Source organism: Mesoplodon bidens (assembly GCF_964165515.1).
Source record: "Mesoplodon bidens genome assembly, chromosome: Y".
In the NCBI taxonomy this organism is placed as follows: domain Eukaryota; kingdom Metazoa; phylum Chordata; class Mammalia; order Artiodactyla; family Ziphiidae; genus Mesoplodon; species Mesoplodon bidens.
In genome coordinates, this window is record NC_138180.1 from 48,077,661 (window position 1) to 48,101,057 (window position 23,397).

A 23,397-nucleotide genomic window follows, 5' to 3' on the forward strand; every position below is an offset into this window, starting at 1 on the left:
GGCGGGGGGAGGTGGGGCAGGAAGGAGCGCGAGCGGACCGTGGGGGAAGCTGCGTGGGAGCGGACCACCTGGAGAGGGGCGCGCGGCGGCGCTCGGCCGGCCTCCCCCTGCGCCGGAGCTCGCGGCTCGCTGCCCCTCAGACCTGCCCACGGCCCTCCGCCCGCCCCCCGTCACTCACTTCCCTTCCAGCCAATGGCGCGGCCGCCTGTCACCCTCGCCCCACCCCTGGAGGCAGAGCGGGGAGGGCCTTGGCGGGGAGGGCGCGGGGCCGGAGTTGAATGATTGAACTTTCCAGCGGAGTTGCGGCGGCCGCGAGCTTCCCGGCAGTGCGGCCCCGGCGCGGAGCTGGGAGCCTCGGCCAGCGCCCGGCGCCCGCGCCCCCGACCCGCAGCCATGGTGCCCGGGGCGCCCCTGACCCTCTGCCTCTGGCTGGCGGCCTCCGGGGGATGCCTGGCGGCCGGCTCCGGCGCGACGGCCGCCCGGCGGCTGGACGAGTCGCTGTCGGCCGGGAGCGTCCAGCGCGCCCGCTGCGCCTCCAGGTGCCTCAGCCTGCAGATCACGCGCATCTCCGCCTTCTTCCAGCACTCCCAGGTACGAACCGCCGCCCGCCCGGGTCCTCCCCGGCGCTGTGGGCCGCGGCGGGTGCGCACGGGGCGCGCGCCTCCCGGCCTCTCCGCCCAAACTTCTCGCCCAGCTCAGCCGGCAGATCCGGCTTTCCCTCCGCGTGGATTTTACAGTCTGGGTGCGCGAACCTTCTTTTCCAGCCCCCTCCCTGCCCCTGAAAGGAAAAAGAAGCCTGCGGCGTCTTTACCTAACTCCCTTCTTCCGAGGGGGAGACGAAAGGCGGTTTCTCGGGGAAGGGAGAGCCGTTTTGTGGCTTCCAAGGGTGGGAGTGTGGGTTTGTTAGTTGCCCGGGACTCCCGCGCGGGACTGCGGGCTGCTGGCGAGTCCCGCAAACTCCTGGGCGCTCCGGGCCCTCGACGCGGCGGGCGCGGCGGGCACAGCGAGCGAGGCCGGGAGGCGCGCACCGCTGCGCCCGGGGACCCGCGCGACGAGCCCCGGCCCCGCAGGTGCCGGCGGGCGGACACTTTTGTCTCTTTCGAGCTTTGCTTTCCCCCTCGGCGGGCCGAGAGCTCGCGGCCCACCCTTCGAGCCCTGGGCGGGGCACTTGGGCCAAGCCGTGCGTTCCAGCGCGTTTGTGTTGGGGCCCGGGGAGGCGGTGGTGATGGTAGCTGTGCGCGCCCCAGTTCGGAGCCCCAGAGCTTCCAGGTCTCGCCAACGAATGGCGTGGGGAGTAAGGGAAGGGATGCAGGGGATACGGGACTCGGAGGCGCCGTGTTTGGATGCTCTGAGCGGACTCCCGGGGGCCAGTATCTCCCCCCAGCCCTCGTAGGTTCTGTCGGCTTGAGGGTAGGAGAGCTTGTTTGTGGGAGCGTGGGTGTTGGGTGTGTAGAAGGTTCAGAGAACGGCACGCTTTTGGTGCCGTGGATGGCCGGGATCCTGGGGCGGGGTCCGGGGGGAGGGAGGGCGCCACAGAGGGGAGGACTCCCGCGGGACTTGCTCAGGGACACTGGCTGAGGGTGGGCGCACGGGAACCGCTCCCAGCCCCGACCGAGGTGCGTCCCACAGCTGCCTTCCGCAGCTGACCCGAGTGCGCGCACTCTGGAACCATTCACGCAGATATTAACCGAATCCCTCTCGTCTGCCCTGGTTCTCGCCCGCCCTGGTTCTCGCCCTCTCGTTTCGGTCCTATCCTTAGTTGCTCACCTGTTCCAAAGTCCCAGCTTCTCGCCGCAGGGAAAACTGCGGAGGCCAGAAGGAGACCGGGGCTCCTGGGTGGGCTTCTAAGCCGAGCCCTCTGCCCTTGAGAAATAAACTGGGCGTCTCTTCCACTCGGGCGGGATACATGAGCCTTCCCAGAGGCCCTGGGCACTAAGCTGCGACAGGAGGCCATCGTAATGACCGTGGAGGTGGGGATGAATTTCCGAAGTCTGAAGCGATGTTCATTCTAGCGTGAGAACTCCTGAAACCTCGCGCCGAGGGGCACGAGGAGAACTAAAAGTTGGGCTCTGCAGAGAGTGAACCAGCAGGCGAAGTTTGCATGCGCCTGAGTGCGTGCTTCTCTGTCTTCTCCAAGAAGCGACATCGGTGGGTGTCAGAGAGCTCGGCGCGCTCTGCTGTCCTCGTGGGTCTTCAGGGAAAGGGAAAAGGCAGTGTGGTCTCGTGCGCTGAAATTACGCGGACATCCTGGAGAGGGCTCCTTCCCAGCCCGCTGGTTTCCAAACCGCCGGCCCTGCGCCCGCAGTCACTCTCCTTAGGAGACGCCACACTCTTGTGTCAACGACAACAGAAAACAAAACGAAACGGCAGCCTGTTCCCAGGGAGAAAGAGTATCTTTTCTTTTTCTTCTTCCCTTCCTTTCTTTCTCCTTTCTTTCTTTAAATGGAATTGTCAGTTGCTGTAATTTATTTGTTTTACAGTTTCAGCGGCTAAAGAAGCAGTTTAGATCGAGCCAATTCCCGTGAAAGGCTTTTCTTGTGGTCTCTTGGCATGATTTCTCTTCGGAAGAAAAACTGCTGACAGAATCCACATTGCCAGACAATCCTGATTACATTTTAATTAGCTGGGTGAAATAAGCTGCAAATTACTCAGTTAGGACTTAATAACTGCTGTTTTTGCAATCAATTGCAAAGCCATTCTTGGAGGTTTAACCCTCACCTGGTAATGCCTATCTGATTTATCTAAATTGCAGGGATTAAGCGTTCTTTAGATTTGAGAAGACAGAACCACACACTCCTCATAAAGCGTCAAGCTTCCCTGCCCCTCCCCCTTTTAAATAATTGGAAGGATGCGGAAGAATCAGCCTGCGGGCAACTCATTACGCCGCACGTGGGATTCATTAATAGGCGGGAGCGGCTGGGCTGGGGGAAGGGTTCGGAAGAGCCCCTTCTCTCAGGGTCACCCCGCCCACTTGTACAAATAAACCGGAGCAGAAGGCTGTTTCTGGAGCAGGTGCCGGTTCGCAACTTCTGCACAGCTCCCGGCCTCCCTTAAAGGAGCTGCTAGGGACAGTGACCTAGGGTAGCAGGCCTGCAGAGGAGGCTGGGATCCAAACGTCCCCGCCCCAGTTCTGCACACGCTCCGGTGCCTCCCGGCCTTGCAGCTCGAGGCTGGAGGTGGATGGAGTGCACGCGTGCCTCCCCATGTGTGGGGCTAGGTCGGCTTCACTCGTCAATCATGTGGCTGCCAGCCTTGCCTGATGGCACAGGGGACTCAGTCCTGATGCCTGGAAGTGGGGGTGGTGATGGGGATACTGGAGTATCTGTATCCTGAATGGTCTGCCCACGGCCCCCCGACCTGAAGGCGCTTAGCATTTCATACTGCAAGGGAGATGGATGCTGAACTGAATCATTGATTTCACCACCGAGGGCTGCCTCTCATTTGTGAAAAGCAGAAACGGCTAGCATCTCACAGGTTATCAGTACCCGGCTCCACGATGCCGTGCGCAGGGCATCGGGCACGTTGCCATTTCAAGTTCACACGTATCATGCGCGCACGTGGCTAAAAGCCTGGCAACGGAGGCAGCTGGGAAGGGCGTCCTTTCCTCAGTGAATGCAGCCGAGGTCCGAGCTGTGGGGTAAGGAGCAGGGAGGTGGGCTCTGCAGCCGGGCAGGTGGGCTCTGCGTCAGGCTGAGCCACATGGCAGATATGTAGCTTGGGGAAGATCACCTTCCTGAGCTTCCAGCCTCTCGTGTGTCCGGTAGGACACCTGCCCAGCAAGGTGGAGGTCATAAAACCTGTTGGGGATAATGAAAGCGATGATAATAAAGGGGTCACTGTTCTGGGGGTCTTACAAGTCTGTCTCATTTCATCCCCATCACCGTCATACAAAGAAGGTACCGTTGGTGTCCTCCTAGAGCTGATAAGGACCCGGGATGCTGAGACGCTAATAGACGCGGGACCTGGGTTTCCAGCAAGGACAGCTACAGGTTTGGGATTTGTTCTTATTTTTAGGATCTTATTGGTTAGTGGTTTAACTTACTTCAGAACCGGCTGCCTTTTTCTCAGGCCGCAGCACCAAATGGAAACGTGCCGTCCATTATTCAGACAGCAAGAAGTGTTGTCGAAGGAACTAAAGTATAAAGCTTGTTCTTTCTTCTGTGACCCGTCTCTCTTGGAATTTGCTATCCAATGCTGTTCTCGGTAAAGCATAATTTAAACATGAAGTCATTCGCATGGATTTCACTGTTCATCTTTCTCTTGTGCAGTGCCAGTGTTACACGCAAACATCAGAGCATTTCACTTGTATGTGGAATCACCAGCAGTACACAGTTTTGATGTCCTGGGTCATCCCTGGAGGGAAAAGCGGGGACCAGACTCAGGAAGGTGGGAAGGAGGAAGCGAGGACCCCCAAAGTGCCCTGTGTAGGGTGTGCCCAGTGGGTGCCCCACAAGGGGATCTTGCAGGACACGTGCAGACCGTCCTGGGCACTTGGGGTCTGGCGAGCGCATAACGCCTGCTCAGGCACGGCACTTGCCCAGTGCCCTGTTCTGCCAGCTGCTGGACCAGCGCACCACACTTTGTTCTAGCCGGATCCTCAGGAAGCTGAGCTAGGGCTCTCCCCCTCCTACGCTCAACCTATAGCAGATGGTCAGCCCCCAGGTGTGCTTAGATCTGCTTGCCAGATGCAATTAGCTACCTGCCTGAGGGATGGGCAATAGGCTTGTTCCCGTGGAGTCTTGGACTCCGGCTGGCCATCCACCAAACACAGTATGATGGTCGCAGCCTGGGCCGGGGACAGCCACTACGAAATTCTGGGACACATCCACGCATGCATGCGCCACCCTGACCCTCGTCGTGCTCACTCAGGCCCCTGCAGAGGGTAGAGGGTGACAGTGACTTGGGGGTGAGGAGGGGGAGGCTGGGAGGGTTGGGGTGCCAGTGGGCCAGGGAGTGGGCAGCCGAGACTCTTCCCCGGGGAGGAGGTGGGTGGGGAGAGGCCGCATCATGCATGCCAGAGCCTCCAGAACACGCTCCCATATCCCACCAGACCGCACATACGAAACACAAGCTCAAAGACACGGTCGTTGAGGATTTCAGTATGGCCATCTCGGCACCTTAACCCTCAGGTGCAGGGCCCTTCTGAGCGAGGGCCACGTGCGCTGGTCATTTGTCCCTGAGGCTGGCCCCGGTTTGGGTTTTTTAACCCTTGGAAGAGGTAGGTTAAGCCCACTTGTCCTGGCGGTTCTTCATAGTCTTGCATCGTGTTCAAGGGCGCAGTGCTGACGTGCTCACTTGGGAATAACCTGCCGTGCACTTGTTTTGTCAACCTCGCTAGGAGATTAAAGAAGAGGGGGACAGTGACAATGTGCCTGGAATAAGGTGTCTCTGTTTGGGTGACTCTCATTTAACTTGAGGGTGGCCTCCTCCTCTGTGCTCCTTGGGACCTTCAGGGTGGAGACTCTGCCTGTCTCGCTAGGTTCCGCTCATCCTGGCAGTGATGGAGCTGAGTCACAGAGCCTTTCCACTGAGTATTAGCAGACCTGCAACCTGCTCTTTCTCTGCCCGAGTTTTCTCAAAGGTGGCTCAGTAGAATTGGGCTTGAGGAAAAAGAGGAGCCCACGTGTCATAAAATAGGAAGAGTGCGTCCGTCTATTTCTTTGCCAGATTTTGGGACCAGAGGGGAAAAGTGGGTGGAATCTTGTTGGAAGATAAGTAGCAAGTTGCTGGCAGCCTTGGTCCTAGGGCTCTAGAATTTTATTAGTGTTAAGAGATTCCAGCTTAATGGGACATTATTCAGTCTCCAAACTACTGGTGATAGACTCGTTTAGGTAGCTGATTAGAGATCAGAGGCTTTTTTTCTAGCAGTAATTGGAAGCTGTTTGTTTTGGCAAAAGAGAGAAGTAAGCTGGTGATTAGCTCATTCTGCTTAGAAGACTAGCCTCTCCTCTCAGAAAAAGTAAACAAACAATTAGCGCATCAGAAACCTTTAGCAGCCACAGAACTGCCCCAGGCTTGCAGATTTTTGGAGGAGCGATTTTGTGGTGAACATACTCAGCTGTGGTGTGTCCGTTTGGCCTGCCGTGAGATTGAAGTTATATGCTAGAAAGTCTCTGGGAAGAGAGGCCATCCTCAAGTTTGACCTTTATTTTTCCTGGTCTGGGTCACTGGATCTCTAGCTGTGGTTCTAAGAATTTCTGAATTTGACCCAAACTAAATATTAGGTTATTCATGGCAAATTTTCATGTTTTTAATACAGCATTTCTCCTTGAACCATGATTTACAAGTGTATCTTATTGTGACTATTACAGAACATTAAGAAAACACATTAGAAAATACGGACTTATTTATTTGTGCACTGTACTATTAGAGGAGAAATATTTATATTTATATATCTATATGTTTATATATTGAGTATAGTATGTATTTATATATATTTCAATATATTATATTAATAAATACATACATGTATGTATGTTTGGAGACCTACATTTAAAAGTTAATGTTGTTTAAGCATTCCCACCTTAATAACCTCCCAACTTATAATTTTTTTAATGTTTTTTTTTAAAATAGATTCATCAGATTTCACTGTATAACCTACCTGAGTATGTTTCGGCAAATGGGCATAAAACTTTCAGGCTAGGTAAAGAAACTTATCAAAGTGTCAGTGGGCATTGCTTGTATTCACTCAGAAATGGAGAAGTTCCTACGTGTGACTTGCTATTGCCTTCCGGAAATCTGATTCTTACACGATTTTGAGGGTTGGGCTTGGGACAGTGATCAGTGAAGCGTATCTGTATTATTGAGAGACATTTTTTATATGAACAATAGTACTGGGGAAAATAGCAAACGCCCTGTTGGAGTGCTTTGTCACATTACCCCATAACTCATGCTGTTGGTGCAGTGTCTGAGCTCCAAGTCCTTTCGAGTGCTGAAGCCAGCCACCTTTCAACATTTCCACTCAGCCTGCCCTCCATATTTTGAAAGTATGTTGTCTATCAACATATGGCCTTTATTAAGTATGACCTAGTTTTTCCTCTTCACATTAATCAAAGATATCCATAACTCCTTCAAACCTCAGATCAGCATGAGGTCGCCCACAGTACCACAGCAGACTGATAAAACTGACATTCTTGACATTTTAGCTATTTTTGTACTATCTATCTTAGGAGAACGTGTAATTTGTTTTGGATTCTCTGAATATTGGAAATGGGTCATAGACACCTATTCCTTCTCAGGAGACGCTGTTGGTGACTTTCTGTCCCTCACCCTGCCAGCCCCCTGGCTCCTGGATCGGCAGCTAATAGCTTACAGCTGCTCCCCCTGAGAGACTAACCTTTAGCCCCTGGGCACCATCTTGCCAGCAGGGCAGTGTACCCTCCTTCCCTGATGAGGGCAGATCATGGCCATTGGCTCACTGCTGGGGGATCCAGGAGGCCAGCCCTCTGCTGGGATCAACTCTGGTGCAATTTATGCTCCAAAGCATTGCACGGGGCCAGGCTTATCAGGTCTCTAGCCGAGACCACATGCCTACTCAGGTCCTCCTGCATCCTTCCCTCCCCTTCCACTGAGAGCTTCCCCCCGAGACATCACATTCACAGAAAGACCCCCTTTCAGCCTCAGCTTCCAGGAAACCCAACCTCAGACACCTACCTTCAGATACCTCATCTAATTCAACCCTTTTGTTTTGCAGATTAGACAGCTTGATGCTTATAGGAATGATTCATTCAAGCACATACAGATAATAGATAGTAGAAGTAAAGCTATAACCCAGCGTTCACAACTCTCAGCTCAGACTTTCCCCACTATCCCCTTTGCTGGTTTTCTTCTTATTTATTTTTTTAACTTAATTTTTATTTTACATTGGAGTATAGCTGATATACAGTGTTGTGTAGTTTCAGGCATACAGCAAAGTGAATCAGTTATACATATACATATATCCATTCTTTTTCAGATTCTTTTCCCGTATAGGTTATTACAGAACATTGAGTAGAGTTCCCTGTGCTCTACAGCAGGTCCTTGGTGATGATGGAGTTTATATACTGTATAGTGGTGTGTACATGTTCATCCCAAACTCCTAATTTATCCCTCCCCCTCCTGTCCCCTTTGGTAACCATAAGTTTGTTAGATTCTAAGTCTGTGAGTCTGTTTCTGTTTTGTAATCCACCATTCCCTTTAAAAAAAAAAGTGAGAGTTTATACAAATTAAAAAGAGAATCCTTCTAGACGAGGAAGCACGAAAGAGCCGGTACGTTTTCTGTTATTTGAATTTAGTTTCTCTCTCCTGGTGATTTCAGTAAAAAGTCTCAAATCTTCATCCTAAGACATAAGCACATCATGCGCCTTCATTGCCTGTGTGAAAAAATATATATAGTCGGCGCTCCGTGTGTTCTGGTTCTGCCTGGCCGCAGCTGGTTGAATCCGCCAGTGAGGAACCCGTGGATACAGAGGACCGGCTATACTCTTATTATAATATGGACCAGCTGTCCGTATTACATAACGGAGTTGAGGATCCGCAGATTTGGTATCCACAGGGGTCCTGGAACCAATCCCCCAAGGTCTCAAGGGATGATGGTGCTCTTAAAGCCAGCTTGAAATAGTTGTCTGGTAGGTGGACAGTAGGTGGGGTGAGGGGACATCATTAACCTCAGTACCCCTGGCAGGTCTAAGAGGATGGCAAAGAGGACCAGTTAGTTCAGATATTAACCAACTTTGCATTTACTCAGCAAGTGACCAGGCTGCCACATCCCCCAGGACCTCGAGTCCCCTCCATATCTTTAAAAATTATGCACATGGTTTCAAAATAGTGAGCGGAGGCATTTTCCCTGATGGTGATGGAGAAGGTTAGATAAAAGTGGTTACCCCTGATAGCCAATAAGTAAGGATAGATTTATGGAAGCAGTGTTATGGCTCATTTTAATGTAAATCTCAGACCGTAGATGCTGGGTCTGTTTCTCCCTTCAAACAAACAAACAAACAAACCCCCACAAAAAACGCCACTTGAATCACTTCTACTTATTTCAGCTAATATATCGATGGATTGCTGCAATTTCAAAGAGGAGGTGGTAAAATCCCTACTCCTGGGGGATTTATAGTCTGGTAGGGGCTAAGACTTATAAACAGACCACTGCAGTCCACAAGGGAGGGCTCAGGGAGAGTTATTTGTGTGAGATCTCAGGCTTGTTGCTGTAGGGGACGTGTCCTAGGGGAGATGACACTTGAGCTGAGCCTCAAAAGCTGGGCTCTTCCAACATAGAACAGCCGACGTGAGTAAATGCAGAGTCTTGCAGGAATTCGGTCTGTCTGTTGGGGGCTCTCGGTGGCTCCTAATGGACGGGATGCAGCGTCAGCCCGCCCAGCCAGCAGCCAGGCCTTGGGAACTTGTTGGTAAGAGCTGTGACAAAACTCAAGTGCTTTGTTCTCCAGGACGGGTTGAGAGCAGGTCATCACACTTGGTGGTGTCTTCCTGCTTCTTGCTGATCTGGTTGAACATCGGGCCACACTACCAGCTGCCCTCATGCTACTGAGTTGATCTCTGTGGAGATCCTCACCAGCACCCCTAAGAAAGAGCCCCAGATGAACATAAAAAGGAGAGAAGGGGGCTGCCTCTCCCATCTCCCTGCCATCATGCTTTGGTTTACGGAAGGACCCCAGTTCCGATTGGTGGGGCTGGATCCTAAGTAAGAAACTCTCCTGAATCACTGAGCCACTGGTTAGAAGGTATTTAGCGTTCATCGCATTTTTTGCTGTCTTGGTGCTGAGAAAGTAGTTTCACATAATATATATCTATTTGACCTTCACAACAACTCTTTGAGGTCAGGAGTGTTATTTTATTTTTACAGATAAGACAGCTGAAGGTTGTGAGCTATTGGGAAGTGAGATAACCAAGTCTTCGTAGCAGAAACTCAAGCCCTGATTGTCATGTTCCCAAATATTTATACTAAATGATCTGCTTCTCAGCATGTTGACAGTGAGAGAAGACAGAGTGAAAATATCAGCTGTAATGTCATCGACAATCATGGAGTTTTTTGGGGGAAACGGACCTCCATGTCTCACTCTCTCTTTGCCTCTTGGAGGTACCACTGCATCACGAAGTGGCACAATTGTGGACGACTGAAAGGTTGCTGGTGTGATAGGAAAAACCCATTCAAAATAGCAGTCCATCAACGACACCCGCTGTGCATCTGTCTACTCCAATCCTTCTTCCAACCAATATGGATCTGTCACACACAGTTGTTTTTCAGGTAGCTTAGATTCTTGGGACCCAGCATCAGTGACACGTGCTTCCTGCCCACAAAAGAATTATTTTCTACTAGAGAGAGAGGGAGAGAGGGAGAGAGAGGGAGAGAGAGAGACAGACATTTACACAAATAGTTGCAAAGAATTGTTAAAGTGAAGAAAGTGTTATGATCATGAATCATCTTTTAAATCTTTACGGAGAATTGTTTAACACATTGCCATAATTTCTTAGATGAAGAACTTTTTTCCCCCGTATAAGTTGATTTTGTTGAGGTCCACCCAGAATCCCACTTGTCTAGCAAAATAGCGGAGTAGTATTGTGATCCTTGCAGGAATGTTTCACGAACAGCTGAACACCTTGATGCCATGGAGGATGAGTTTGTTGTCTGGAAATAACAGAGGTCTCAGGGCTTCACCCTTGACCTTCATTCTTGGCTGCCTTTGCTGTTTTGTGCAGTGGTGGGACACATTTGGAATATTTGCAAGTGGTGTTCATGGCTTGTAGGTATGTGACAGCTACTTCTAAGAACTCAGTGTGTCTTATAAGTTTGCTTGCTTTTGTTTTGGTTTTGGGAGAGAGAGAGTGTGTGTGTGTGTGTGTGTGTTTACATTTTATCATTCTTTCCATCATCTCTGTAAGATATAAAAGTTGGGCAATAAGGAATTCTGAGAAGAGAATTTAGAAAATTCTCAAGGCTGCACATGAAAAGAAAATGGTGATGAATTGGGGTTCTTTAATCCCCCAGAGTGCAAAAATCTATCCTCAGGGGAATCTGAGAAACAATGGCTCATCAAGAGGGAAGAAAAGCTCTTAATTCACATGCTATTTATCCTTTTGTTTTTTTTAACATCTTTATTGGGCTATAATTGCTTTACAATGGTGTGTTAGTTTCTGCTGTATAACGAAGTGAATCAGCTATACATATACATATATCCCCATATCTCCTCCCTCTTGCGTCTCCCTCCCACCCTCCCTATCCCACCCCTCTAGGTGGACGCAAAGCACCGAGCTGATCTCCCTGTGCTATGTGCTATCCTTTTGTTTTAAATTATAACTTTCGTCATTTAATAAGCTTTTCCGTCTCCAAGTGATTAATATCCTGCCAACTTGAGAAAATAGCATTCTGTTAGAGTGACCTCAAAATATATAATTTTGTATTTCGTATTACCTTCTTACTTTGAAAGATAAGGCACATATGCCGTCACCACTGAATGTCTGGTGACCGCCATCTTCATTTTAGGGAAGTGCGTGTTCTTACTGGCGTGCATAGGATCTCAAATAACCTTCAGAGAACAAAAATGGATGTTTCCCCTCAATTCAGTATCTAATTATCCTGGATGACTTTTTAAATTTCATAGCTAATTTATGGTTATATCCAAAGAAGGGACAATTTTGTAAGTCTGTAAGTGCAAACACAAAACAGAGGGTCCTTTTAGTGAAACAAGAGACATTAATTTTGCACAGTAATCCATCACCTTATGAAAATGTCATTAATCCTGCTGGTGCTGGGGACAAGAAAAATGCTGGGAATTCATTCACTTAAGCAACTTAGAGCTCTTTTCTCCATATTCTGTTGGCAGTTTATACCTTTTTCAACCCACTTTAATATTCTAATGCATTAATAATTCTTATGTGTGAAACGCATCACAGTGTTTTTGTTCTTCCTCTCTCCCTCCAATGCAAATGATGGTCTTGTCTGAGGACAAACCAGGTGGATCACATTCTTGGGAGATTACTGACAGCTTCTCTAAAAGAAAGACTGAAACGGTTGAGAAATTCTAAATGCAAACAAATATAAAGTTTTCAGGTTAAAGGTGATTTTACCGATTACTTATTGTTTCTCTGTTGAGTTCATATAAATGGTTCATCTGATGTATGTTTATCAACTCTTGTTTAATTCTCTGACAATGCGTAATTGAGAGAGACAGCACTTTCTAGACTTAAGTAAATGCCTCTATTCCTGTCTTTAAATGCCTACACTACTGGAATGAATAGCACTCTTTTGAAATTTATACTGTTTGTTATACTTTGTGGACTGGAAACAAAACTGACAAAGCCTTGCAATAGTGACAGAGATTTTGAAGAGGATGCACATCTTGTAGTGATATGTCACCCCAGCCGCTGAACAGGTTTCCAAGTGCTGTTATAGCAACTCAAATATGGCAAGGATCCTGGCATCTCAGGATCATTAGCTTGCTTTCCAACGGATGAGCAGACCCCTTCAGAATGCAAATACCAAGACCATTTCCAATCATGAGGGAATCATCACCACCACCACCATCATTATCACCATCATCATCATTATCACCATCACTACCATCACCATCATCATCACCACTATCACCATCATCACCACCACCACCACCACCACCACCACCATCATCATCATCATCATCACCACCACCACCACCATCATCACCATCAACACTATCACCACCATCATCATCATTATCATCACCATCATCACCACCACCATCACCATTATCACCATTATCATCATCATCACGACCACCATCACCATCATCATCATTATCACCATCACCACCATCACCATCATCATCACCACATTTGAAAATATGACACTGTTCCTTGAGAAATCTCTGTACAAACAATTCTGTTGAGATACTCAGATTACCATGCCTATCCATCATGACAGGCTACTTATTTTTGCTCCTGCTTACTGATGTCTGTTCTTCCCTTGATGGCCATTCCCCCAAGAAGAGGGTTTTGCTCACCATAGAGGAGAAACCTCTTGTGAAACAAGGATCAGAAGACCACCCAGGCATCTGGGGTGGCCCATTCTTGCCCAGCAGTCCTGCCATATGGATGATTCAAATGTAGGTACAGTTAAGAGCTGCAACATAGCGTAACTTGGAGCTTGCTTTCTGGAGTGGAAACGTGTTAGCGATAAGGATGCCAAGCTTATGCAGAAGTTACTGATTACTTTGAGGAACGATGAGCAGAAAATAGGAGACCGGTCTCTGCTAAAATGTTTTGGTAACTGCAGTTCTTTTACATTTCTTCTGTGGCAAGGAAGTGCAGAGAAATCCTCCAAGATGCTGTCCACAATTAAAGATAGTCATTGGTTGAAGGTGAGCACTTTCTTGGCTTCTCATTTTCTCGTTCACGTTTTGGGCTATTATAGCCGTTTAGAACTAGAACTTTGCCTTTAAAACCTAAGATATGTACCCCAGTTCCTTTCTTCCTCTTTTAGACATAGGTAGGCCCTTGGTAGAGGTCTGGCAAATATCCCTGGCACATGTTTGACTAGCAATGCACTTTCTCTCCCTTTCTGTCACCCCCTCCTCTCTCCCTCTCCTTCCTTTATTTTGACACTTGGCTGTACCATTCTGAAAGCAGCACAGCCAAACCCATTTGATGATCATTCCAGAAATGGCCTGCATCTGGGAAGTTATTTTCCCATTGGGCCAGAATGTAAAAGAAAGTACGGAACATCTTTTGTTGTTGTTGTTTCCACATTTTTTGTACCTGGAATTATGAGATAATGTCCTCACAGCTGCCAAGAAATAAAAAAACACTTCTGGACAGGATATATTCACTTGTTAAGTATCACCAGAGAAAAATATATTTAGAGGTGAGACTCCATGAGAACAGACATCCATTTGTATTTTGATGTTTCTCTTACACAGGGGCCATGGACTTGTATAATATTTTAAACCTGTTTTTTATTGGGCAAGATTGGCATACTCTAGTCCCATTTATGACTCCACAATTTTGAAAAAAAAGGAGGAAGTTTCTTCTTTTTTGAACAGCCGTATGAAGTTAGGGCCAAAATGTTTTTTTCCATATATACGTCTGTATGTGTATGATCCAGGAGTGTCTAGTTCATGGTTTCTCACCCTTGGCACTACTGACCTTTGGGGCCAGATTATCCTTTGTTATGGGGTCTGTGCTGTGCATTGTTGGATGTTTAGCAGCATCCCTGGTCTTTACCCACTAGATACCAGTAGCATCCCTCCTACCCCCAGTCATGACAAAAAAAATATCTCCAGACATTACAGTATGTGCCATAGGACAAAATCACCCTTGTTGAAAGCCACTGGGCTAGTTCTCTCTCTTTTTACTTTACATCTGTCTCGGTTGATGTGTCTCTAGTTCAATATCTGTATTCAGGTATGTATATCCATATGTAAATGTATATGTATGAGTCTTTTATTACATATTCAGTTACCCTCTTTGAAAGAAAAAACTCAGATATGAGAGTCAATAAATTGATTGCAGTAACAGTGTTCCTTTTCACTTATAACATGAGAGTTTGGAAAGGTGCTCATTTATGTCTCCATTTGAGAATCTAGGAAAGAATAAGGCACTTATTTTGAAAAAAATGCTTGTCTTCCATTCTATAGCAAACCTTCTCCTGAATGAAAACAACAGTATCTCTGTCTTTAGCAGTGATGATTCTGAAGACATGTCATGGCATTTGTGGATGTGTATAAGAAAATCGGGGTTTTTCAGCCATGACCAGTCTAATGTGTAAAGTTGGTCATATTGCACCTTTGCCTTTAAATACCTGTTATGTTTTAAAATTCTGGTGAGCTGGTCCGAAAGTCTGATTCCCTTGGAACTTCTTTGCAAGTGAACTGTCTTTTCCTTTTAAGAAGCTTTTGTCTCTGAGCGTTCTTGCTGACTGCTCACGTGCTCTTCACCTCAAGTGCCTCGCCTGTAAAGCGGTGGCGATGGTAACACAGCTTCACTGGATCGTGCTGTGATGCCACACAATTCACTCGGAGCAGAACCTCCCGTGTACTTAGCTGTACAGAAGTACTGGCTGCTGTTGTTTAGGTGAGCGAGTGCTGGTGCTGAAGATCTTGGGACGGAAAAATGAGTCGTGTGCCCCCCTCGATCCTCCACAGGCTGGTCTGAGAGCAATAACAGGGAATTTAAACAACCTGATTTTCAAGTGCGCCAAAGACCTCAACTGACACCACACCGAAGAAAATATATAGATGGCAAACAAGCATATGCAAAGACGCTCCACATCACATGTCGTCAGGGAAGTGCAAATTAAAACAAGAAGATGACACCACGTACCCATTAGGATGGCCATAATCCAGAACTCTGACAGCACCAGGTGATGCCGGGGCTGTGCAGCAACAGGGACTCTCCTTCCTGCTGCTGGGAATGCAAAGTGGGACACTCACCTGGGGAGGTAAGCAGTTTCTTACAAAACGAAACGTACCCTTACTCCTCGGTGTTTCTTCAAATGAGACGAAAACTTACGTACACGATGTAACTTGCACTCAGATGTGTAAAGCAGCTTTATCCATAATTGCCCAAACCTGGAAGCAACCAAGATGTCGTTCAGTGAGTGAATGGATAAGGAAACGGAGGTACATCCAGATTATGGAATATCACTCAGCACTACACAGAAATGAGCTATCAAGCCGTGAAAAGACATGGAGGAACCTAAAATGCGTATCACTATGTGAAAGAGGCCCATCTGAAAAGGCTGCACACTGTATGATTCCAACTGTCTGTCATTCTGGGAAAAGCAAAACTATGGAGACAGAAAGATCAGTGGTTGCCAGGGGCTGGGGATGGGGTCTGGGTAGGAATAAATAGATGGAGCACAGAGGATTTTTTCAGGATTTTAATTTTTGGGGGGGGAACCAACATGGTTTTCTTGTCAACAGAACCTGCCTGGGGAAGTAGGGGGCCCACTCTGCCCCCAGAGGGGCTATGGACCTTGGTTGTCTGGGGCCCGTGGGAGAGATGAGTGCACCCAGTGAGAACAGCTCTGGCCACCACTGGCACCTGGGTGGTCAGAGGCAGGGTCTGGGGGGCCAGCAGGGGGCATGGGAGCCCCCCGGGGACCTGAGTCTTGGTTCCCCCTGGCTCATCTGCAGGAAGCCAGTGAGGACGATCAGCTCAGGCCCACTGAGCCAGGCGGTGGGGCAGCCAGATGACGGAGTGGGGAGAACCCAGGGGGACATGACTGGGGGTGGGACTGGCAGTTTCAGAGAGCCCATCACCTGCTGAGGGGCCTGAGACAGGTGCAGGGGAACACACTGCCCACAGGGCAGCGGAGGGTCAGAAAGAAAGACATCTTCACAGCACATCCCTGGGAACCCTGCATCCCTGGGTGGGTACTCTCCACTCTGATGTCCTGCTAGACTGGCCCTGAGGCCTCTGCCTGAGGCTGCTTTGTACAGAGGCCAGAATGAAGGATGGCACAGGGTATGATACTGTAGTTATGGACATGTCATTATACATTTGTCCAAACCCATAGAATATACAGCCAAGGGTGAACTCTAATGTAAACTATAGATTCTGGGTGATAATGACGTTTCAGTGTAGGTTCATCAGTTGTAACAAATGTGCCCCTGATTGGGATGTTGATAATGGGGGAGGCTATGTGTATGGGGGAACAGGGTGGGTATGGGAATCTCTGTGCCTTTTAATTTTGCTATGAACCTAAAGTGCTCTAAAAAATAACTTTTTAAAAACAAATATTTTAAAATTTAATTTTTTAATTTAAAAAACCCTTTGAAGTTTCTTGGAAAGTTCTTAGTTCTAGGTGGTGAATGAAATTCAGATCTCTTATATGCTCTTGTCACTTAAAGATTTTCTGTTCCCGTATGATGCATGGGAATAGCTTAAGTAGATTTTTAAATTGAAATTTGAAATCCAGGATAGGTATTGTGTATGTAGAAAAGGCCATTGAATTCTAGGTCATCTATTCTATTAGGAAAACATAGTTGACTTCCCAGATGCTGGGTGCTTATAATTCTGCAGATAACATATTTTTCTTGAAATTGACTTTTTTTTTTTTTTTGCAAAGCGAGGTCTTTTCTTGGGGTTATTGAGCTTTCTCTTGTATCCCATTTAATTCATCATGTTTTCTCAAGTGATCTCTCATTAAAACATACTATTTTTTTGAAGTTCATATTAAAATAACCCAGAATCATGATGAATGGACTAGAATATCATGTAAGTCAGGGTATAATGGACTATGAGGTGTTCTGTATTAGTTTGATTAATTATTCTGTACTCTCTAATGAATAGCATAAATTAGCACAATGAAGAAGCATATATCACAAGAAAACCATGTGACAAAAATCTGACTTAGTAAAGTCAATTAGAATGGGAAAACCATGTATCTCTAGTAATTCTTTTTTCCTGCTTAGGTTTTCTCCACTACAAATGAAAGTCAACTAAACTACATCCTGAGCCTTCCAGCCTATATGTGTGTATCAAGGTGGTAGACTTTGCTTTAGTATTAAAATAAGTCCTTCTAGGATTTATTGAGTGTATTCCAAAACGGGTTACTAAACTCTCGTGTAGGAATGCAAATAGTTTTCATTTATAGGGCCTTGTATGTTTTTTCAAGTAACATTTTTTAAATGGTTGTAGTGATAATAGCAATAGAATCCAGTTCATGTATCCAGTTCATGTTATCTGGCAACACATTGTCTCTGGTTACTATTAATGCTTCTGAGTAATTAGCTCGATAATTTAAAATTAATCCTTAGCCTCTGCTGGTCAACACACCAGAAACCAGGCCATAATGAGTCTTTTGGGAACTGCTTATTATGAACCACGGATCACCCCTGTCAAGTTTCACAGCTGCCAAGGATCTATTTTGAAAAATAATAGGGGACTTGAGAGTGCCTTTAAAGACTGCTGCGATTTTTCTCCTCACCGTTTTCCCAATCAATACATAGCATCTTCCTCGAGTTGTTTATTTTATGAAGATACTCAGAGACTGAGGTGAGGCTGAGACACAGTGGAGGCCAGCGTAGCCTGGACCTGCTGGGGATCATTGCCCTGGGTGATTCGTGCTCCCCGAGTTAGCGTCAGCCTTCGGGCTCAGAAGCAGAAACGGACTTGAGTTGGTGGAAAATTACACGTGCGCGCGCACGCACGCACACGCACACAGAGACATCCAAAGATCAATTTATTACTTGATACAGAGGATTGTATGTCTCAGTACCCAGAATGCTATGAGATACCTGAAGAGCTGGATGAAGTACTCAGGACTCTTCCTGGTAACATGGAGAGAGAGAAGGAAGCAACACTTGGAGTGGGATTCCGTGAAGTCCTGTGTAGCAAAGTATGACCAACAGTCCTCCTCCCTCTGCAGCCAGGTTCTCTAGCTTCAGCAAGCCTCAGAATCATTGGGTAGCCTTGTTAAAACACAGCTCACTGCCCCCCACCCTCAGAGCTTTTGATTCTGTGGATCTCGGGTCACACTCGAGATGTGCATGTCTGACAAGCTTCCAGCTGAGGCTGACACTGCTGGTCCCGGGACCCCACTTTGAGAACCACTGATGTAGGATTATTTATGCTCCGGGGCTTCTCTCTAGGGTCCTTCTCTGCTTGGTAAGTTGTGCCACGTTCCAGCATGGAAACCTTACGTTCTCTGCCCCCTGACCTCAGCATTCCTCTTCTGACCAACCTTCCTCCTTCGTTCAAAGTTACATAACATTTATTAAGATTTAGCTTATTAAGTAGGAGTCGGTGGTGGCTTCCTCAGCAGGAATGTCACCGAGGGCACAGTTTCAAAACAGTCACTTGTCTAGGGGGAGGGTTGGAGTCTCCGCTGGCCGTCATCTCTTTTGAAGCGTGGGTCACGGCTCCAATCTGTTGATGGGGGAAGAAGCTCATCACTGCTTCCTCTGACCATATGTGTTCAGGAAATCTAGGTGTAGGGGGAAGACGCCTTCACAAAGACCTCAGAGGGCAAAAGTCATTAGCAGTCAAGGTTTGTTATGAAATGAAGTCAAGAACATGACGTTGGGGGTCTGGACAGGGTAGAAAAAGCACTGTAAGAATGGACTGGTTCCCCTGTGGGGACAGCAGATGCTGGGCACGCCCACATCATCTCCTTGTGCCTGTGTGGTTGCTTATTTAAGAGGGCTGTTTTCTCCACAGACTGGACTGCTTGATCCTAAAGAGTCTACTTTATGGTTCACAAGTGTCTCCTTATGATGCAAGCATATGCCTTAAGTCCTTTCTGTAAAACACGAGGGACCGGTCGTCGCTGGCGAGATGGACAGACGATGGGACGTACGGAGACACTGCGCTCTGACCGATGCCGGGGGGTGGCAGGGAGGTCAAGGTGAGGGAATAAACCCCGACCGTGATTTTCTGAAGCAAATGGAAAAACTGCATGAAAATATGAAGGCAGATTCTCAGTTGGGGTGGAGGTTGGCGTTTGGTTGAAACAACATAGCATGTCTTCCATGGCTTTGCTTTAGTTTTAGTCACTGTTATGGGATGAACTGTGTCCCCCACCCCCCAAATCCATATGCTGATGTCCTCCCCCCCAGTACCTCAGAAAATGAGCTTATGTGGAAATAGAGTTGTTGGAGATAGCATTGGTTAAGATGAGGTCATACTCGAGTAGCCTGAGCCCCTAATTCAATATGACTGGTGTCCTTGTAAAAAGGGCAGATTTGGACACAGACACGCATAGATGTGAGGACGCAGGTAGAAAACCATGTGACGATTGGATTTGCAAGGAGAACGGGCAGCTAACGCTTAAAGGACCCGCACTCCCTGGGGCTTTCGGAGGGGGGTGCGGTTTAAAGGCATCATTTGGGGTAAGGGTTGCAGGGTGCATGACTTTCTTCTGATTGGTTGGTGGTGAGGGAAAAGGAATCTTTAAATTTATTTATTTATTTATTTAGGCTGTGTTGGGTCTTCGTTTCTGTGCGAGGGCTTTCTCTAGTTGTGGCAAGCGGGGGCCACTCTTCATCGCGGTGCACGGGTCTCTCACTATCATGGCCTCTCTTGTTGCGGAGCACAGACTCCAGATGCTCAGGCTCAGTAGTTGTGGCTCACGGGCCCAGTTGCTCCGTGGCATTTGGGATCCTCCCAGACCAGGGCTCGGACCCGTATCGCCTGCATTGGCAGGCAGATTCTCAACCACTGCGCCACCAGGGAAGCCCAGTAACAGGAATCTTAATCATCAACCTCTGGTTCCAACCCGACTGGGTCTTGTGCTCTGTAGGTAGTCACCATCCTCCACCCGGGTGGGAGCCTTCGTTTCTGAAGAACAACTCAAAGATATGTGTCAGATGATGATGTATGTTCCTTGAAGAGCAACTAAGACTCTGTTTTACGCTGAACTAGTGTTTAAGCTATCATTACTTTTTTTGCTTAACTGCTTTTCCTATGTTTCTGCATTCCCTCACTTCCCTAATTAGTAACTACTTAAATCTGCTCTTTAGAACTTAGCGAAGGCTTAGAAGACTAAAGCCTTTTTCTGTAAACAAGGAACAGGGTACATGGAGGGGCTTTTGTACCAGGGAGGACCCTGCAGGGTCCTGCTCAGTTTCAGTCCCCCCTTTTCTTTGCTACTCCTTGGCCCTAATGGGAACAGGGACAGGACAAGCAAGGGAATAAAGTTTTGGATAGAGAGGTTAATTTTATACTTGGCAGGGGAACTCGGTTTTAGGGGGACTCAATTTGACCATAAAGCAAGGAACGGCTAAAAGTTAAGAGAAGGGCACGGACCAGATTCTCCCCTAGGGCCTTCGGAGAGGGTTTGGCTCTGCTGACACGTTGATCTCAGACCTCTAGCCTCCAGAGCTGTGAGATAATCTGTTTCTGTTGTTTAAACCATCTAGTTTGTGGTACTTTATTACAGCAGCACTAGGAAGCTTATTGTCACTGTGTTTCATTTTGAGATTTATATACTATTAGGAATAGTGTGATACTGTGATTTATAAGAATATATATTTGGTTGTTCAGGTGACCAGAATATTTCTCATATTACGTAGTTGGTCTTCACCCACCGGTTCCTGACTCTCAACTCTTAAAATCCTTGCGATTTCCTGTAATAAGAGTGATGAAGGTATCTTTTGTTATGTTAATGAGAATGGGGGTGACTTTTGGAAAGCTCCTGGGCAATCTAAAGAAGGGGGTTGGTTGCCGCCCCCTTCAGACATCCTGGGAGGGGAGGTGGGCTGGAGGTTGGATCAATCACCAGTGGCCCATGACTTAATCATACCTATGTAATAATAATAAGCCCTCTGTAAGAACTCAAAAGGATGGGATTCAGAGAGGTTTCGGGTGGGTGACCACATGGAGGTGCTGGGAGAGGGTTGAGCTTGGAGATAGCACGGAAGCTCCGTGCCCCCGCCCCATGCCTTGCCCTGTGCATCATTTCCATTTGGCTGTTCCTGAGTGATATCCTTTTATAATACACCAGTAATCTAGGAAGTAAAATGTTCCTCTGGATCCTGTGGGCCGCTCTAGCAAATTAATCAAACCCAAGAAGGGGTCATGAGAACCCCTATTTGTAGCCAGTTGGTCACACGTATAGGTAACAACTTGGACTTGGAACTGGTGTTTAAAGCCAAGGAGGGATTGTTGGAACGGCCAATCTGTAGTTTGTTGGTCAGAAGCTCAGCTGATAGCCTGGGCTTGCTGGTGGCCTCTGAAGGCGGGGGGCAGTCTAGTGGGACTGAGCCCTGATCCTGTGACATCTGCCACTGTCTCAGGGTAGATAGTGTCCTAATTGAATCACCCTGTTGATGTGCAAGAATTGCTTCGTGGGAGAAACTACCCTCCCCCTTGCAACACACATGTTGGAATCGGGTCCAGGAACTGCAAAGAAATAGTATTTGTTGTTATTAGATTTTTAATGTTCCCCCAAATGGGGTTATGAGTTATGAATTTAATTTAGTGCAGCTCTGCACTGAAGTACTGGTCTGAGCTATGCTTTGCATGGACCTCGTGCCTTTGCGAAGACTCCAACCAACCAGATGACATAGAAGTTCATGACTGACCTTATTCCTAAGCAGTTGAAAGTCATTTTCTTTATCATTAAATCAAAACTTATTGAGCGCTCTTAGAATTCTGACTTCTGCACAGTTAATCAATCACAGGAGCCAGGCAGGACTCCAGAACTCTCTGTGAACTTTTTCTAAGTTATTAAGAGTCACTGCTTGTGCGATGGATTTGCATCTTGCCAGCTAGACAGCAGCCTTGACTTTAGAGGATCCCAGGGGTCTTCATAAACATCTCTGTGAGGATCTTTATAAAAACACTCTTCTTCGCATTTTAGAAAAGAAGAAATTAATTTTTCCGAGAGCTCACAGTTTACGACGGAGAAGTGGCCTGGGATGCTAAGTAGGGTCTTCTGACTCCACATGAGGTGTGCTTTCTATTAACATATTTTGATTTGAATCAACAATGTGTTACCTATTTTTAGACTTCCTGGGCTCCACTGTCTGCATCAAGAGAGGGCATCGGTCCTGAATCTCCCTTAACTGTCCCAATTCTCATGACCTAGAATTTTCCTCAGAACCTGGTGTTGCCTGTATTGCTGATGGCTTTCATGTGTCATTCAAATCCATGATAATGAGTGACTCAAGTGGCGAGACAGTCCTAGGCCTGGTCATTCCGAGGTTTAGTGCCATCACTGGACACTTATAGCCTCCCTCCCCACGCATTGTGCACTTTCCCTTCTCCTCAGACCCTGGTGGGCATTTCTCAAAAAGTTCCCCATTTTACGTTCACTTCCAAGATGCGGGTTGTCTGCCTCATTATCTTGGTCCCGCTGTTGAGTTTCGTGGGGTTGAGGAACATCTCTGTGGTCTTCTCTCTTAGGACTCAGACTGAATGGACCCTGTGTTGTGTCTTTCTCATGTGGGTTTGGCTGTTCTTTGTAGGCATTGTAAATGTTTTGGAGAGTTATTATTAGAGGCGCTAGTTAATGAGAGGATAAAATATTAGCAGGAAGAAGGTCTGAAAGTTAATAACTTCTTACCCCTTTGCTCTTAAATGGTTTTGAGAGGTTTAGGTAGGAATTCAGGGATGGAAGCGTCGATGAGACAGGGTAACGTGACTGGGACACTGTAACCTCTTTCCTTTGGAAAGTGCCTTGTATTGTAAGACAATGGCATGTCATTAACGGCTTATATGTGTCTTGTTTTCAGCAAGAAGATGGATTAAATGACCCTCAAAGGTCTTCTCTGATTTGTAATTATATGGTAGCGTCTGAGTCAGAATTCTACAGTTTACAAACATTTTGAGTGGGTATTTGCCATCATGTCTTCGGTCCCTTTCCTTGTCCTGGTTGTACTTAGACAACAGGCTTGGTCTTGGTCGAATAGATCTTATACTTTCACAGAGAGGGATTGACAGAAATGCACACTGATGCAAATGCTTTGCACAAAAGGTGAC

At 47.3% G+C, this 23,397-nt stretch overlaps 1 protein-coding gene across 1 annotated transcript in view; it reads left to right on the top strand.

Annotated features, from left to right (window-relative positions):
• Nucleotides 1–340: 340 nt before the first annotated feature.
• Nucleotides 341–23,397, top strand: part of LOC308609689 (anosmin-1-like) — a 198,379-nt gene continuing 175,322 nt past the window's right edge. Inside the window, exon 1 of the mRNA XM_081223401.1 lies at nucleotides 341–591. Within this exon, the coding sequence (XP_081079527.1) occupies nucleotides 394–591 (198 nt within the window). The 5' untranslated portion in view covers nucleotides 341–393. The remainder of the gene's footprint in view (nucleotides 592–23,397) is intronic.